Source organism: Sorex fumeus, unplaced genomic scaffold (assembly GCF_029834395.1).
Source record: "Sorex fumeus unplaced genomic scaffold, SorFum_2.1 ptg000009l, whole genome shotgun sequence".
Taxonomy (NCBI): Eukaryota; Metazoa; Chordata; class Mammalia; order Eulipotyphla; family Soricidae; genus Sorex; species Sorex fumeus.
The window spans coordinates 30,481,611-30,500,372 of record NW_026606066.1 but is presented as its reverse complement, the minus strand read 5'-3'; the positions used below and the strand labels follow the sequence as shown (position 1 = coordinate 30,500,372).

The 18,762-nt window shown below is 35.6% G+C and overlaps 1 protein-coding gene across 1 annotated transcript in view; it reads right to left on the bottom strand.

Moving 5' to 3' along the window:
* AGPS (alkylglycerone phosphate synthase) overlaps window positions 1-18,762 on the bottom strand; it is a 132,502-nt gene that overhangs the window by 73,186 nt on the left and 40,554 nt on the right. The window contains exons 2-8 of the mRNA XM_056110156.1: window positions 18,148-18,237; window positions 15,292-15,382; window positions 12,685-12,805; window positions 12,518-12,592; window positions 7,371-7,442; window positions 4,981-5,060; window positions 564-644 (exon numbers count right to left, since the gene is read on the bottom strand). Of these exons, the coding sequence (XP_055966131.1) occupies window positions 564-644; window positions 4,981-5,060; window positions 7,371-7,442; window positions 12,518-12,592; window positions 12,685-12,805; window positions 15,292-15,382; window positions 18,148-18,237 (610 nt within the window). The remainder of the gene's footprint in view (window positions 1-563; window positions 645-4,980; window positions 5,061-7,370; window positions 7,443-12,517; window positions 12,593-12,684; window positions 12,806-15,291; window positions 15,383-18,147; window positions 18,238-18,762) is intronic.

Below are 18,762 nucleotides of genomic sequence, written 5' to 3'. Positions count from 1 at the left end.
TATGTTGGTCCAACACCTCCTGCCCCAACCTCATCAAAAGAGTAGATTGACATGGAATTAGCCTTCACTCCGTTATTCTTAGTCTGGGCTGCTGCGGTAGCACAGCAGGTAGGGCGTCTGCCTTTCACACAGCTGACCCAGCCGACCTGAGTTTGATTCCTCCGCCCCTTTCAGAGAGCCCAGCAAGCTACCGAGAGTATCCTGCCTGCATGGCAAAGCCTGGCAAGCTACCCGTGATGTATTCGATATGCCAAGCACAGTAACAAAGTCTCACAATGGAGACGGTACTGGGCCCGCTCTAGTAAATCAATGAACAACAGGATGACAGTGACGTGAATTGTCTTTTTATCCTATCTTTTTTCCTTTTTATCCTATCCTGTCTTTCTATCCTCATAAATTTAAGCTATCCAAGGTGAAGGATTCGCTGTTACGTCCTTGGCATCTAGCTCAATGCCAACCCACAATAGATACTGAACATATTCATTCAATGAGTGTACACAAAAGATACTTCATTCAGGAAAGGGAATAGAGACCAGTTTTGAAACTCTTAAGAAATAACATACCTGTCTTTCCAACTCCTGTCCTGTTATGCCAGCCTCCACATGAGCTGTCAGATTGTTTTCATCAACCCACAAGATACGATTCTGTTGCAAAGGAAAAGAAAAGCCTCATTTCTATGAGCTACTGATACATTCTCCAGAAATACAGCATCTAACCTCAAAGTAGTCAGTTAAGACTCAGCAAGCAGGGTTACTCCTACTAGAAAGCTCCAGCTACATCTAATTTAACAACATAGGCTGTAACTGCACATGGGTTGGTTTATGACACAGACTTTGTCTTTAATCAGATATTAATTTGATTCAAACTACTCATAGTGGTACTGTTAAGGATTAATACTGTTCACAAAATGCTGTATCAAAGAAGTTTAGCATACATAGTTCCTGGCATTCTGCAAATATTATCTCACTAGTATTAATAGCAATCATACCTAAGGACATAAGATAGTTGTCAAAAAAATTAAGACATACACAAAGATATTTGAATATAGTAACTGGCAATTTTGCCTATTTTCAATCCAAAATAGAGTCCAAGACCCAAAACAATACTGCATCATTGTTTCCTACTAAAAAAGAAGAAACTGTGCATCATTTGGTAACTCAATGTACAAAATGCATATCTACCAAAACCAGTTTCCTGGGAATTGGGGGCTTGGGGGTTATAACCAGAAATCCTAGAGGTTGCTCCAGCAGTACTTAGAGAATCATGGAGTGCCGAAATCAAATCCAGGGTGGTTACATGCAAGGCAAGTACCCTTACCTCCATATTATACCTCTAGTCACAACAAATGTTTATACAAACATACATAAATCTTTATGAATTTGATTCCCTTTCTCTTACCCTCCGCCCCTAGTCTATCTGAACGAGCAACCATATGTGTGACAAATAACATCTTCCAAATAAAAATGTTTTTGAATTCCAGAAATGCTTTCTCTATCCTTTGATAAGTTCAATTTCATGGTAATGATTAAGGTAATTTTAATTAATTCTAATTAATAATTAAAAAGTATATTATACACAGTATGAAAACTGCACTTATGAAACTGTCCACCAATATCCCAAATTAAACACATGTGAATAACTGCCCCTACTTAACTTATGATAAATATTAAATACTATGAAATGAGAATGTACTTTTTTATGTAATATTATAGTTATACTGTCACATAATAAAATCATAATTATAATTTCACAGGAAAAAATTAGGTTTTAGTCCCATAGCACTACATAAAAATGTCAAAGTATCAAGCAAAAAGAATTCATTATACTGGGGGTGTCTTGTAATGACTTACATACATTCTCCCCAATAGACCTTTTTTTTTTTGCTTTCTGGGTCACACCCAGCAATGCACAGGTATTACTCCTGGCAGTGCTCAGGGGACCATATGGGATGCTGGAAATCAAACCCGGGTCGGTCGTGTGCAAGGCAAATGCCCTACTCGCTATGCTATTGTTCCAGCCCCCCCAATAGACTCCTGAGGCACTCTATGCTAATTATGGAGCCACTAAGGAATCAACCACATTTTGGGAGAACAAAGAAACTCAAGGAAGCAGCAAAGTATTTTTATGTGTGCTTGTGAAAAGCCTAAAGAAAGTGTACAAAGTTCCCTGTTACATATGGTCTTTCTATACTAACAAGCAATAAAAAAAAAAAATTAAGGTTAATAGGCCTTAAATTATCAAATGTGTTTCGGCAGAAAACTGACACAACTGATTTTTGCATTGTATCAGAAGTATAGTATGTAAAATATATACAGACATGGTGCATGACTGTTGACTAAATTCAGGGCAAATCATAAACATAAGTGCCAACCTGACGAGAGAGAGAGAGTACAGAAATTAATGTGCTTGCTTTGCATTCAGCCAAACCCCGTTTGATCCCTGGCACCACATGGCGTCTGCTAAGTACCACCAGAGTGACACCTGAACATACAACCAGCAGCAAGCCTTGAGCACAAAATAAACAAAAACTCTGCCACACAAAACACAAATGATTTAAAAAAAAAAAAAAGGTGGGGGCTTGAGCAATAGTATAGTGGGTAAGACACTCGCCCTGCATATGGCCGACCTGCATTTGATCCTGGGTACCACATATGATCCCCCGAGAATTGCCAGGAGTGATCTCTGAGAACAGCCAGGAATAAGCCCTGGACACAGCCAGGTATAGTCCAAAAACAAACAAACTGATCCTTCAACGTCTATCACTATCTATTATCCCCTGAGCACTGCCATGGGTGATCCCTGAATAGAGTCAGCAGTAAACGCTAAGTATAGTCAGGCTTTCCCCTCAATAACCCCCTAAAAATGGTAGCTACCAGAGGAAACAAGTCAATTTTTGTTAGTGTGCTAGCACTAGAACTTTGGTGATGGGTAGTGTGAAGCTAACACACATACAGAGATATAAAACTATACTAAAATTGTACAGTAGTTTTAGAAAACCAATGGCAAATTAAAGGTTTTTTAAAAATTCTACCACAAAATTTTAGGCATCTATTCAAAGATTTTACTTATCTCACTGAATCTTCTCCAGTATTACTATCAAATGATACATTCTGTAACAGATTTATAAGTAAATTTGCACATAGTAAAACACCACAAATTCATACACAATAAAAGACCATTCTTAAGCAATCTTCTAGAGAATTTCTTAAAATTTGGCATAAGGACAACAGTTGCTGGGAAACATTACACTAGAATAATCAGGCCAAATCAATTAAATTTGCTGATCAATTTTAGGATCAAATTGATTCACATTTTAAGATGAAAGTATACATACAGCTATTATGGAGTTCTGATGTGATATAAAATTTATCACTAAGTGGGCTGGAGCAATAGCACAGCGGGTAGGGCGTTTGCCTTGCAAGCGGCCAACATGGCCGACCTAAGTTCAACTCCTCCGCCACTCTCGAAGAGCCCGGCAAGCTACCGAGAGTATCTAGTCCTCACGGCAAAGCCTGGCAAGCTCCCCATGAAGTATTCAATATGCCAAACACAGTAACAACAAATCTCAATGTTACTGGGCCTGCTCGAGAAAATCAATGAACAACGGGAGGGCCGTGACAGTGATATCACTAAGTATGAGATATTATTTTCAATACTAGAAGCTAACTGGACTTAATATTTAAGTTCCAGTTGAAAAAATAATGTAGTAGACAGATAAAGGGTCAATTAACACCAAAAGAAGCTACAGGCAAAATTATGAAATAACCTAGTTTATCCATATTCAATAATATCTAAAACAGAGGGAAGCAGTCTCAGATAAAAGAGGGGAGTAAGTAATCAAAAATTTGCATGGGCATTGTATAAATATCCATTTGATAAAAATTTAAAAAAAAAGACAAAACTGTAAAAGAACATCTTGAGTCTGGAGAATTTTAATGTGAAGTTGGTATTAAGAATTACTCTTTAACTTTTCCAAGAGTGATATTACTATAGTGAGAAAATGTCCTTTTTAAAAGAGATACTAAGAAATATTTAAGCATAAAATAACATACCAACAGGATCTGCTTAAAAAGTAACAGAGAGGGGGCTAGAGCAATAGCACAGCGGGTAGGGCATTTGCCTTGCACGCGGCCAATCCGGGTTCAATTCCCAGCATCCCATATGGTCCCCTGAGCATCGCCAGGGGTGATTCCTGAGTGCAGAGCCAGGAGTAACCCCTGTGCATCGCTAAGTGTGACCCAAAAAGCAAAAAAAAAAAAAAAAAAGTAACAGAGAAAAGAAAAGCCAAGATGGAAAAACATTATTTACTTCATATAAAAAAAAGGGTATATATTATTCTACTACAATGCTTTTAAAATCTTCAAATTAAAGTCTGCCAACTTTAACTAAAATAAAAGCGTAAAACTGTAATGAAAGACTATGGAATCAGGAACATTGTTGATTATATAGAGATAAAGCGCATAGCCAAATTAAAACTCAAATGGCACGGTGTTTAACTTTGAAGCTCAATAAAACCAAAATTTTTAAAAATAGTATCCTTAAACTCAGCTACTCTATTCTCGTACAACAAAAATGCAGTAGCATTAGTAAAAATTTAGGAGACAAGTAATTTTTGGTGATTCAAGTTAACCTTTAGCTATTATTGTAATTTTTTAAATAATACAATCAGGTCATCTATAGTACCAACATCCCAATCCATGTTTTACAAACAATAGATTTCATTTCACAATTTGCCAGAATCCATTAATATGTGTGCCTTAAAGACAAAGTGAAGTCAACTTTTGGAGATCTGAAGACAAGGACAAAATACACTTAAAATAAAATCAACAAAATATCCTCCTTATAATGACAGCTAAGACTGAACCATAAAACTATTTTTTTATCATAAAACTATTTTAAAGCTGAACACTATCTTTAAATATATCTTAAATGTTCTCTAAAAGAATTAATATTTAAAAATAAAGAGATCTTAAATCATACCATTTGTGAGGTGTCCAAAGAAATAATTGTTCTTTTCTCATCTGCAGGACACATCAGGCCATAAGAAACACTTGTTCCTCCTGACAAAAAAAGAAACAACTTTATGTTTAGATAATTTATTTTTTGCTATATTACTAAAGTAAATTCCTAAAATAAACATATAGATAGGCCTGCTAGGTAGCTAGTATCTATTTCTGCCTTGCAAACTGCAACCTGTAAATATTAACACACTAAAAGCAAACTCACCTATACTTTATGCTGCATGCCAAAATGAAGAAATATGGAGCTATAAACAATGGAACATACCTTCATGACCTGGGCACATGTGAGTGAAGACCTTAGAATGTATAACACTCCAAAAATATGTCTAGGTTTTTCTATGATAATGACTTGCGGAAAGACAGTTTAAAGAAGAAAAAAAATCCTTACTTCAATAAATCTGTGTAGTCTATGTGAAGCAAAATAGTTTCTATTGAAAGAAATTTAAGGAGATGTGGGAAGGGATAGAGGGAGAGAAAGAGACCGAGAGAGAGAGAGAGAGAGAGAGAGAGAGAGAGACATTCACGAGAAAACACATTTGAAAAAGCAAGCAAGCCAATAAAAAATGTTTAAAGAAAAACATACCTATTCTATACAACTAGTTATCTTCTTCTATACACTCTGTCATTACTTTTTCTACCATAATTATGAAATCCATTTACTGTTTAAAGTAATCTTACATGATCATACATAAAGGCTTTAATTCATTAAAACACAATAAGTTAAAACTGCCTAGATTATACATGGTATATTTTGTGGTGAAAAAAATATTCTGATATAGAATAAACAGTATTTGGAAGTACTTAAACAATACAGTCAAAGATGACCCAAGGGTTGTGAGTTACTGTTCGAGGTGGTTAAACATACTTTTATTTTCCATTAACACTGGTTTCCAGAGGTGACTCCCAGTGATATTCAGGGTATCACACGATGTGGTGGATGAAACCAGGGTGTGCTGCCTGAAAGGCAAGTGTTTTAACCCCTTTACTACTGGTTCCTCTTCATTTTAATTTTTGTCAAAGGAAAAATAGTTTCTTGATACTACTATGTGATAACACAATATTCTCAATATTAACCAGATCTGATCTCCACATACCATAATAAGTTCTTAACAGGTATACTTCTTATGAGTTTTAGACAGAAAACCTAATAGAAATCATCCTGATTCTTATTATGGGGGGAGGGGAGGGAAGTTCTACAGAGTACTGATCTTCTAATTATAAAGTTCAGGTTTATGTCTCAGAGTGAGATCATCAATCGTCCAATAAGAACATGCCAGTGGCCAGTAGCCATCGTCTGTCAGTTACTTGAAATCAGAAAATTATTTCATCAACAGTGGTATGATAGTGCAGTTTTGTTGGGCCATGTTTTTTGTTTGTTTCTGGCATTAACACTGCATCAGCTGAAGAGAAACTGAGGGCTGCTTCTTTATTAGGGTTCAATTTGCATACTGTCAATACCAATCCAGACAAAGCAGTTAATTTCCTATAGCTTAGATAAGGTAATTTACTTCTGCTTGTGTAAGTTTCAGTTTGTGAAAGTTGATCAAGAGATCAAAATTGTCTTAAAATGCAAAACATTAATTTTTACTAGAAAGAGATATTTATTACTTGGGTCATCATTACCAGAATGGTCTTTTATATTACATAGTATTTCTATGTCAGCACTAGGTATGTTCACTAGTCCTCAAAAAATATTATTTTCTCTATAAACAAAGATTAGAAAGAAGGGCTGGAGTGATAGCACAGCGGGTAGGGCGTTTGCCTTGCATGCGGCCGACCCGGGTTTGATTCCCAGCATCATATGGTCCCCTGAGCACTGCCAGGGGTAATTTCTGAGTGCAGAGCCAGGAGTAACCCCTTGCATCACTAGGTGTAACCCAAAAAGAAAAAAAAAGGAAATTACAAAGGCAGGAACACTGACTTTCTTATTTAGGTATTATATCACAGCTTGCTTCAGCTATGATCCATGCAGAAGAATGCTAAGGAACAAAGGTGTATCATGTGGCTGAGAGAAGCAGATGTACTTAAAATAGAAACAGCATAACCCAATTTCTCAGAATGTGCTTACCATAAGCACAAGGATGTATGCTTTCTTCCAGACTGCACAAATATTTCATATGAGTATTTTAAATAAAAAAACTAACGGACAGTGAAAATGCTTGCCTTGAAGGCTGACCCAGGTTCAATCCCCCAGCATCCCATAATGTCCCAGGAGCACCCCGAAGAGTGGTTTCTAAGTGCAGAGCTAGGAGTACGCCCAAAGCATTGCCAGATGTGGCCCAAAAACAACAACAACAACAACAAAAAGAACAAATTGATATATTAAGATTCAAAAGACACAATACCTACCACCAATTGGTATGATACAAAGGTTATATTTGCATGCTAAATTCACGATCTTAACTACATCATCGTGACATGCTGTTGAAAAAAAGAGAAAATAAATTAATCACAGAGACATGAAGAAAATATGGTAAGTCTGAAAAATAAAGGTCTGTGGAGCTCTTAGTATCTAAAATTTCTTCATTTATTCATTCATGAGCATACTGAATTGCTATATTAGAGCAATTTATCTTTGTAACTTCTGCTTGAAAATTATTACACATTTATAAAAGTTTCTCAAAATTCACAAATGTAAACATCTTACATAATAAAAGATCAATTATCACAATCAAGCAATTGAGTGACACAAAGTTTTACTCAAGTTTTGCAACTGATCCACTAACGTATCCTTTTGTGAACCAAGATCACATAACACATTTAGTTATCATGTCTCCTTAGTCTTTTTTAAGTTGAGAGTACTTCTTTATCTTTGATTTTCATGACCTGGACACTTTGAAAGATCACTGGTCCGTCATTTAACTAAGTGCCTGCCCTCAATTTGCATTTATGTAGTGTTTCCCCATGATTAAATTCAGTTTACGCATTTGACAGGCACTCCACAAAAGTGATGCTGTACCTTTTTCAGTGTGCTACAACTGAAGGCAGATGCTACGGGTGTGACCCCATATAGGCATGGCCTAACTTTTATAAGATGTTTTTTAAATAATTTCTTATGATTTATTATTAGTAAATGTTTGATTTGTATAAACTATACATCTATATATCTAACGTCATGAAAAAAATTCTTGGGTGAAAAGGAATCGTGAGTGGAAAAAGTTTAAAAAGTCCTACTATAGGGGGCCAGAGTGATAGCATGATGGGTAGGGCATTTGCCTTGCATGTGGCCAGTCTGGATTCAATCCCCGGCATCCCAGATGGTCCCCCAAGCACTGCCAGGAGTAATTCCTGAGCACAGAGCCAGGAGTAACCCAAGTATCGCCGGGTGTGACCCAAAAAGCCAAAAAAAAAAAGTCCTACTGTAGGTAAATTCCATCTCTGCAATATTAAAGTTGATCACAATACCAAAACTGATCAATATTAAAATGATCACAACATAATCATCCCAGACTTCATGCCAAATTTCTTTGTAAAAAACAAAGTGGGTTGTGAACATTTGGAGTTTTTTATATTGTGCTGAAGATGTCCTTTAAAACTTCTAAAAAGACAATGTTCAATCAAAAATTTTTACCCAATCAGAAGCTTTTCTTCGGCATATTACCTAACATGGCACCTCTTCAATTACTACCCTGTCTATGCTATCTTTCTATTATCTTAATTTTTTTCTTTATAGCACTTTTCACCAGTTTATTGTATTGTTTTACCCATTCTTTCTACTCTTCTCACCAATTACATGGTACCTGAGAAGGGGAATTTTCTGTTCACTGTTTATTTTCAAAAACTGAAACAGTAACTAGCACATAATATTCAGAGGCCTAAAATGGTATCAGAACATCAGAATATGGTATGAGGACATCAGAAAATAAATGGTGACTAGTAATCACTGAGTAAAGTCAAAGTGGTAAAAAAAACCCTGCTTTAAGACCTACTCTAAACTAGGGAAGCTACATGTAGTATTACGAGCTTTACTCTGAGACAAACCCATTAAAGCAGTACATAGAATTCAGATTCTGATTAAAGTTGGACTTAAGGATATCCATCATAGTTCTCCAAGGACTGAGTATATATTTTTATGTCAAACTCTAGAGTAGATTATTGATCTCCACTCTATGGAATGCCATAGTTTCCATATTATCACAAAACTTGCCCTCCAAGAATCACTTGAATTTTACCATTAATAGGAAATTTACATTAAAGTTAAATAAAGGCATCTGAGAATTGATACTATGTTGGGAATATTTCTCAAATGGTCCTTACACTGAAAAAATTTAAAGAATAAAACTATAAACTTGATTCAGACATCAATACACTGTATAGATTCTTGGAACATGATGGCAAAGGGAATTATTTTAGAAAAACTAACCTCTCAGGAGTGTATGGAAGCCTTGGAGGGACAAGAACCTTGAAGCATTAGAACTTATAAGGTTACTGCAAAAATCCAGATTTTTTTTCTGTTAAAGGCCTGAATTAGAAATTGGGATGGGGGAAAGAAGGGGCAAAGTTGAAAGAGAACCACTAAATGGAAAGGATCTTACAGAGCAAAGAAACTTTTGTGCAAACAACTAACTAACCCCATGTTTCAGAAATATGAACTTTGAAAATACACTTGGATTTCTTAAAGTCACAAATTCTCATTATGATCATTTCTCACATTTTTAACATTTAGACACATGAATAAATTAAGTAGGAGGTCTGCTTGAAAGCTCTATTCATACCAAAAGACGATTAGGCCTCCTCTGCAAAACAAAAACTGATCAGTTTTGCTTTTTATTTTCTTCCAGCAAAAAAAAAAAAGAAAAGAAACCTTTACACAAATGTTAGTAAGAAATAGCCTAAAATTACTTACACACACACACACACACACACACACACACACACACACACACAGAGGAAGGCAAAAAAAAAAATAGTATTATTTTAGGATATACACCCACATGGAAAAGGCTGGCAAGCTACTCGTGACATATTCAATATGCCAAACACAGTAACAAGAAGTCTCAAAATGGAGACGTTACTGGGCCCGCTCGAGCAAATTGATGAACAACGGGAGGACAGGATGTATACACCTCTCATCCCGTAACAGCTCGATTTCTATAATAACAAAAAAAACTTATTTCACATCTATTCCTAATACGTAGAAGAATATATAGCATTGGGAGATAGCTCAAAGTGTTGAAGCAAAACCTCGCATGTTGGAGGCCCAGAATTGTATTTCTGGCTCTACTTGATCCCCTAAGGACCACTAGGAGTGGCCCCCCAAGTTACCAAGAATTGCTGGGGAGGACCCAAAATATGTGTGTACACAAATCAAATTATACACATCACAAGTACCAGGGGGCTGGAGCGATAGCACAGCGGGTAGGGCGTTCGCCTTACAAGCGGCCAACATGGCCGACCCGAGTTTGATTCCTCCGCCCCTCTCGGAAAGCCCGGCAAGCTACCGAGAGTATTCGATATGCCAGACACAGTAACAACAAAGTCTCCAATGGAGATGTTACTGGGCCCGCTCGAGCAAATGGACCATCAACGGGAGGGCCTTTACCTTTACCTTTACAAGTACCAGAGAAGTAACACAATAAATTAATTTGAGTTACATAATTCCTTGAATTTTCCTTTGCATTTTACTCTATCTTACCTCCATATAAAAGTATTTTTCCTCAGATATCTCCTGTAAACTACAAGTCATCACATTTAAGAACTAACAACACATGGATGACCCAATGTTTCTGAAGATGAAATACTTTATTGTCTAGCATAGAAACAAACACAAATGTAAAATGAAACTAGAAAAGTGGTTATAGACAGTAAGAAATCTATGTGTCCTGCCTTCAATTTTTTGCTAAAACACAGATGAAAATATATGCATATATAGATCAGCAAAAGATATAGAAAAAGCATACAGAATCATCAGCAAAAGAATATTATCAGAAAACTCATCTAAGCTCTATCTCAAACTGAATACTTCAATAAAATTAACTTCTCAAATTTTAATTATTTATATTTAATTATTTATATGAAAGTCAATACATACCTAAGACTACTAATTTCAAACAATTTGAACATCATAATTTTTAACTCCCAAGTCGATATCAACAAATTACTTTTTTATAATAATTATAATAATTATAATTATTATGTTATAAATAATAGCACAGCGGTAGGGCATTTGTCTTGCATGCAGCCGACCTGGGTTCAATTCCCAGCGTCCCATATGGTCCCCCGAGCACTGCCAGGAGTAATTCCTGAGTGCAGAGCCAGGAGTAACCCCTGAGCATTGCCAGGTATGACCCAAAAAGCAAAAATAAATAAATTAAAAAACCTTTAAAAAATAATAATAACGTTAACTAAAGGTGTTTTAGGTGCTATAGCTTAATGGTAGAGCACTGTGAGATGAGTCAATGGGTTCAATCTGGCATACCACATAAAAAGTTTCTGTATATCATTTATGTTAATTTTACTGAGCTTTAAAATTAACCAAAAAGATATTTTTCTACTGACCTCTAACTATGGTATGGGTATTTGCATTAAAACGAAGACTTGGATTCTGGATTAAATCTCTCAGGAGATGTACTCCAAGCAGCTAAAACTTATGGAAACACTAGTCCCACAGCTGAAAACTGTGGAGCACCCTCAGAGAGCAAGCTAGACAAATACCCGTCCAGTCGAAGCTCTGGCAGCAGCACCCACACCATACCACTGCAGCCACGCCAAGGGCTCAACTCCACCACTTCACAAATATTGTCTGCAGAGATGCCAGACTGTGAGTAATTTCACCCAGTCCAAACCTGAGAACTGTAGTGTTTGTCCAGAGTCCAGGTGGGCAACCTGCCCCCTCTAGCCCCAGATTTCACAAAGTCTGGTAGCCACACCCACCTCCCACAGTTGCCACAGGTCCTACAGTCTCTTTGACCTCAGGGCACTTCCTAATTCCTCAATGCTGAAATTCCAATAGGAGCACACCAAACTGGATGGGAAAGTAATATAGAAACTGACTAAACCCAACAAACAAATATAATAACTCAGATAACTAGCAACAAACAGCTTAATAAATTCTTAGAGAAGGGCTTAATAATCCTGTGATCATATGTAACAATTTTCACATAAACTGATTTTTTATACTTACTGATTTAATATTGGAGCTTTGTTACCTAATCAATTTTAATTTTAAAATTTTTTAAATTTTTAAAATTTTAATTTTAAAACTGTACAATAGTTGTGGCTTTTTTCTAGATTAAAATTTTAAATTTTTTTTAAAATACAGGAGACTGTTAAAAAAAAAAGAAGACATAATCACCAGCAACAAAATCAATCATAAAACCAATAGTTTAGGAGGACCAATAATTATATGACCTTCAGTAAAATCCAAAAACACAGCAACTTATATTTTTTTAAACTCACAAGTTAAAACGCACATGTTTCCAATACAAAATTTACCTGAGATTTTAACAATACTAAATTAATGATATATCCCCTCCCCCAAAAAAGAGAAAACTTACTTGGCCATAAAACTATATCTGGAATTCGCTGAAACATTCCTTCCCTGAGCAAAAATATCTCGTGAAGACAATGACCTGTTTTGTGTTTAAGAAGAAAATGCAAAAACATCTTAAAATATAGAAAATTAAAAAATTTTAAAACAGAGAGCACTTATATAAAGGCTTACCATGAGCTCTAAATACTCGATCATCTGCTTCTTGTGAATATGAAATATTGGTTTCTTTAAGGTCATGAAGAAAATCTTCATTTACAATAGAAGGAGGTGTATCACTAGGATTTATGGATGCCTAAAAAATAAAATTGGTTTCTTTGGCTTACAAAGTATAAAATAAACTTTGATTATCCCTGTTAGGAAGAATAACTCTGAACTTTTAAAAATCCAGTGAATATGGAAACATAAAAATACCAGTGATATATATGGAAACTTAATGTGAGAGTAAATATAACATTCAAATCACATTCTGTTATTGTAAGTGACAGAAGCCTTCTATTACTTGTCTGTTTGAATGTCCATGTCTCACTATTTCTAGACTGCAATCAGGCTGGAAGGAGGACTCAATGCACAGGAGCATACGCATGCCAGAGATCCAGGAAACCCAGCAACATGTGGTCCTCCCTCCAAGCACCACTGGGTGTGGCCCCAAAACAAAAATGACTGTATTCAAGAATAAGCAACATATTCACCTTCTTCAAACTGAAGAAACTTAACTCTTCAAGAGTTTTAGATTAAGGAGACTGAGAAAGCTAGTGGAATTTTACATAGCCACATTTTCACAGGTGAGTAAAACTGGCAATTTCCTGTACTTCAATGATCGTTTTTAAATTGATTGGGAAACAGTTTTCCAAAAATAAGTAATAGATTTTTCAGAGAACTGCTTTAAGGCTTGCAATATAGTCTTAAAATTAATAATTTCATCTACATGTAGTCACGGTCAGGTCACGGTCCTCCCATCGTTCATCGATTTGCTCGAGCGGGCCCAGTAACGTCTCCATTGTGACACTTGTTACTGTGTTTCGCATATCGAATACGTCACAGGGAGCTTGCCAGGCTTTGTTGTGCTACATGTAGTATGAAAAATAAATCCTCAACTTTGAAGCTAAATACCATTTCACAAGTAATCCAACTTTTGTGAACCTTGGTTCTACCTGTCAAATGACATTATCACCACCAAATTTACACACATATCATAAGGAATATAGATGAGAAAATTTTTGTGAAAATATCTAATGGTCAGGAAAAACTAACCAAACTAAGCTGAATATTTAAAAAACTGGTGTGGCATAGATAATAACATAAAAATGCAAAAATAAGAAAATACAATACATAAAATACATTATATTTAAATTAAAATATGTAGATTATCATGCTAAGTGACATGACTCAGAAAGAGAGGTACATAGAATGACTGCACTTACTTGTGGAATATAAAATAACATAATATGAGACTAACACCCAAGGACAGTAGAGACAAGGGCCAGGAGGATTGCTCTACGGTTTGAAAGACTGCCTAATGTGCTGATGGAGAAGGTAGTTGGAATGGAGAAGGGACCATAAGTCAATGATGGTTGGAGGAATTGCTCGGGAGGGGAGATGTGTGCTGAAAGTACACTAAGGACCAAACATGATGGCCTCTCAGTATCCGTATTGCAAACCATGATGCCCAAAAGGAGAGAATAAGAAGGAAGGTGCCTGCCACAGACACAGTGGTGGGATGGGGAAGGGGTTGTGGGAGGGATACTGGGGACATTGGTGATGGAAAATGCGCACTGGTTGAGAAATGGTTGTATGACTGAAACCCAATCATGAAAGCTTTGTACCTGTATCTCAAGGTGAGTCAATAAAAATAAATAATAAAATAAAATCTGTCATATTTATATAAAAATATAGAGAGATTCTGTATTTAGTATTCAGTTATACAATAAATACTGCCTCTTACAGGGTAGGTACTGAGGATAGAGCTATGAGATAAACAACAAAAAAAAATCTTGTTCTCATAATTCCTTACCCTATAGTAGAAGGAAATAACCAAAGAATTCAAATAAAATATACAAATTACTATTTTGTTAAGTTTTTACAAACTGCAACTGTTTTAAAGTATGCTTACTTTAGAGGTAGTTTTATGTTCCAGATTTACTCCAAGGGTATTTTGGATTTGGGTTCAACAAAAGAGAAAAGTACATGTAAAATTCATGAAATGTCTTTTATGATTATGATATGTAGAGTACTGGAATATACTTACTGTATGGAGTATGTCAAAAAGGGTAATAACAAGTAATGGAATTAATGAAAAAAGATGTTTTATTTTAGAAAAGCTAAAATCATTTGGTTTGAATGTAAAATCTAGCTACATATTTATAAGTAAATCTGATAGCAGTCATGAATACCCAATAGTATCACTCATGAATACATGCTGGATAGTAGAAAACATAGGATAAACTTCCTGCACATATTAAGTTTATATCCAGTTATCAGGATATATAAAATTCCATCCAGGTCAAAACAAAATGCTGTTGTCAAATCATCATCACCACCATAAAAATCATGATAATCAAAAAATGCTTTTTTATTCATTTCATATGGATACAGCTTAAAATTTCTAAACTAATTTTCAGAAAACTATACATAAGCAATTATGGTTCATATCATTAAATTTTCACTTTTCTGTCATTTTCATTTAATTCTTACTTTTCTGTAGTAAATACAGTGATAGAAAATATAAGTCTAATTTGGAATTTCAAGACACACAGTAAGTAATCATTCTTAGATGCTTACTTTAGAGGTAGTTTTATGTTCCAGATTTACTCCAAGGGTATTTTGGATCCATTCTTTAAAGGATGGTAAAACCATGCCACTAAGAGGGTACCTAGGGTACAATGAAGGTAAAACATTAAAGCATCTTTATTTAAAAATGAGGGCTTTAGAGGGCAGGTGCAGAAAACTGGATTCAATCCCCCGCACTGTATATATGGTCCCCTGAGTACCACCCAGTAGTGATCCATGAGCAAAGGAGCCAGGAGCAGCCACAAAGCAGCACTGTGTGTGTTCCTGCTCCCCTGCAAAATAAAATTAAAAGCAAAACCAAATGTCCCATATATATTTTGTATATAAATATCTCAAACACATTACCTAAACTGTAATAAAAGTAATAGGATTCATGATACTGTGACTTAAAGGAAACATATATTTTGGGCATTCCTCACCTGTTCCTGGCTTAGAATCCTCCGCAAAGTCTTGGAATTTCCTAAATGTGGTGAATAACAAAACTGTTTCTTGTTATTTAAAGAAGTAACTTTTGAAAAACCCCAAGGATGGGAGGATTGCCAGAAATGCTCAACAAGAAGGGGTGGAATTTTCAACCCCCTCCCCTAACCACTTGAGAAGAGAACAGGGTTAGAGACTGAATTCAACTGCAAGTGACCAATGAGTTAACCATTTGTGCCTATGTAATGAAGACTCCATAAAAACTGAGAAAGGGGCTTCGGAGAATTTGCAGGTTAGTGAGCAAGTCAAAGATGTAGCAAAGAACAGCAAGCTTGGAAAGAGCTTGAAGCACCATGCCTTTTGTCTACATCTTGCCTGATGCATCTCTTGCCTTGCATGCAAGTGACCTGGGTTCAATCACTGATAAAACCATACACACAAAATGTGTCACTTCCAAACACCACCAAGCGCATGGGCATGGGCACACACATGCACGCGCGCGCGTGCGCACACACAGACACACACACACACACACACCATTTATGGAGTTTTCGATTGTACTTTTTCTAACAGATCTAACAGATCTAAATTTACAGATCAGAGAAAGACTATAGCCTAGGGGTCACTGTAACCTGATGCAAATAGGAAAGCCCAGAGTGGAATTGGCTTAGAAGAGAAGGTAGTTGTAAATTTTCTCACAGTCTTCTCAGAGCTGATGTCAGCAGCCCAAATATGAGGCACAAATTGTGGTACTCTTACAGCATTTTCTTTTACTTCCTACTGCCTCGGTACCTGCCCTGTGACAGCACTAGAGCTCCAGTCATCCTAACCAGTACAGAGGCAATAGATGAATATACACAGCAATAGACACCATACTATATGGTGAGGATTTCTGTTTTTCCTACAATCTGCAATCTTAATAAAAGGTATACACATCAAGTTATGGCAGGAGACGAATTTATATTCATTGGTCAATAATACGCTTAGGTAAATTTTAATAACCTAATGGGATTTTGCTATGTTGAGATTATCAATAAAGAAATGTTAAACCTTCAGAGAAGTTATGTATTATGTATTTTTCTTTGCAAGAAAATCATTCCATTTTACTAGTCAAAGAGCAGACCTATGATACATCTCACTATTTTTTTTTTTTGCAGTGCTGGGGATTGAACCTGGTTCTCATGAATGTAAGGCATGTGCTTTACTGTTTTTATGTACAATTTTATATGTTTTTATATCCAATTGTATACATAATCTGTATTTTGAATTTTTCAGAGCTATTCAGAATTTTTTCTGAAATTTTTCAAAAAAAATTTCACTTAAATTTTTTCACTTTTTAAGTGAAACATATTTATACTCACTGTCCTTACTCTGGCAGCTCCTTAGAATTAAAACAAATCTTACAATTATGTTGTATATGGTACAGTAACAATAACAATATTCTTTAGAAATTTTTGCTTGTTTTTTTATTTGTGGGTTATCCTCAGCAAATCTCAAAGCTGATCCCATATCTGCACTCAGAATTGCTCCTGGTGGTGCTCAGGGGACGATATGGTATGCCAATGATCAAACCCAGGCAGGCTCTGTGTAAGGCAAGCACCCAACCCACTGTACTATCTCTTCAGTACCTAGAAATCTTAACAATAAACTACGAAAAATTTTTCAAAAATACAAAAGATCACTTCTCCCCTAATATATCTCAGAAAACCTATTTTTAAAAAACATATTACCCAGATATAAAATAGCAAATCTTCCACGATCTATACTCATGTAAATGATCCAGACTCAAAATGAATTTATTTAAATCAATTAATTTCAAAGTAAACCAAGCAAAAACAAAGTCAATGTATGAAAAGTGGGTGGTGGGATAACTATAGACCTCATTTAGAGGTTAATTCAAATGTACTATCTATAAAACAGCATTTTTAGACATTGGGGAAACGTGAACATATGCTGAATAATCGTAATTACAAAATGGTAAAAATTAATGTTATATGGGCCAATTACAATAATAATATCATGAGACTGATCATGTTGGGCCCATATTCTGTAACAGCGGGTGGCGGGGGCGGGGGGAAACACACCTGGCAGTGTCCAGGGCTTACTCCTGGTTCTGCGCTCAGGAAACACTCCTGGTGGGGGCTGGGGAACCATAGCAGGGGAAACCTGGGTCAGGCCCGTGCAAGAATACTATCTCTCCAGCCTAGTAGGCTACTTAGAAGTGACACAATAGCATCAGAAATTTAAACATTACTGAAAAAATTAAAAAGTAAAATGTTGGTAATATTAGTATAGTCATTATTTAAAATAAACTATTATGTTAATTAAACTTTCATGTTTATTATGTTTAAATTTTATGGTTAAATAAATTTTTCACAGGAAGAAGAGAACAAAAAGGAACAACTGAAAGAAAAAAAACAGAGTTACCTTTTGCCAGTCAATTCAACTTGACCTTTTTTATTTAAGAAAAACTTGGAATCATTGTATCCCCATCCATTCCATTTCATAACTTCTTGCCTAACAAGAAAAAATAAAAATAAAAATGAGACTGGTGCTGAACATTTCAAAACAAATATTGACTGTTAACTTTCACAAAAATTTCACAAAAAATGTATGCTATTAGTATATTAATTTAAATAAAATTAATAAACAAAGTTTTCTATGTGTTAATATATCTAAATATGAAATCACTCTCATGAATAAATAATCTTGTTTCGCAAAGAGCTACAACCACCAAGTATTTTGCATTGAAAGGAAAACAATACAAGAAAGATATGCTGAGACTACAAATATGCTTTGTTGGGTACATGTTACTAAGTTTACATTATTGCAAGGCCTAAAAGATTTTACAATTAATTCTACTACAAGAACTCTAGTTTCTCTTTGTCCACCCCAGTATTTGGTACTGCCTAAACTGTTTATTGCTGCCATTTTGACCAAGAGTGTGGTGGTTACAACTTGTGGTTTTAATCTGCATTTCCATAATGGTTATTAATGTACATCTTCTTGTGGGCTTAATTCCCATTCCATATACCCTCTCTG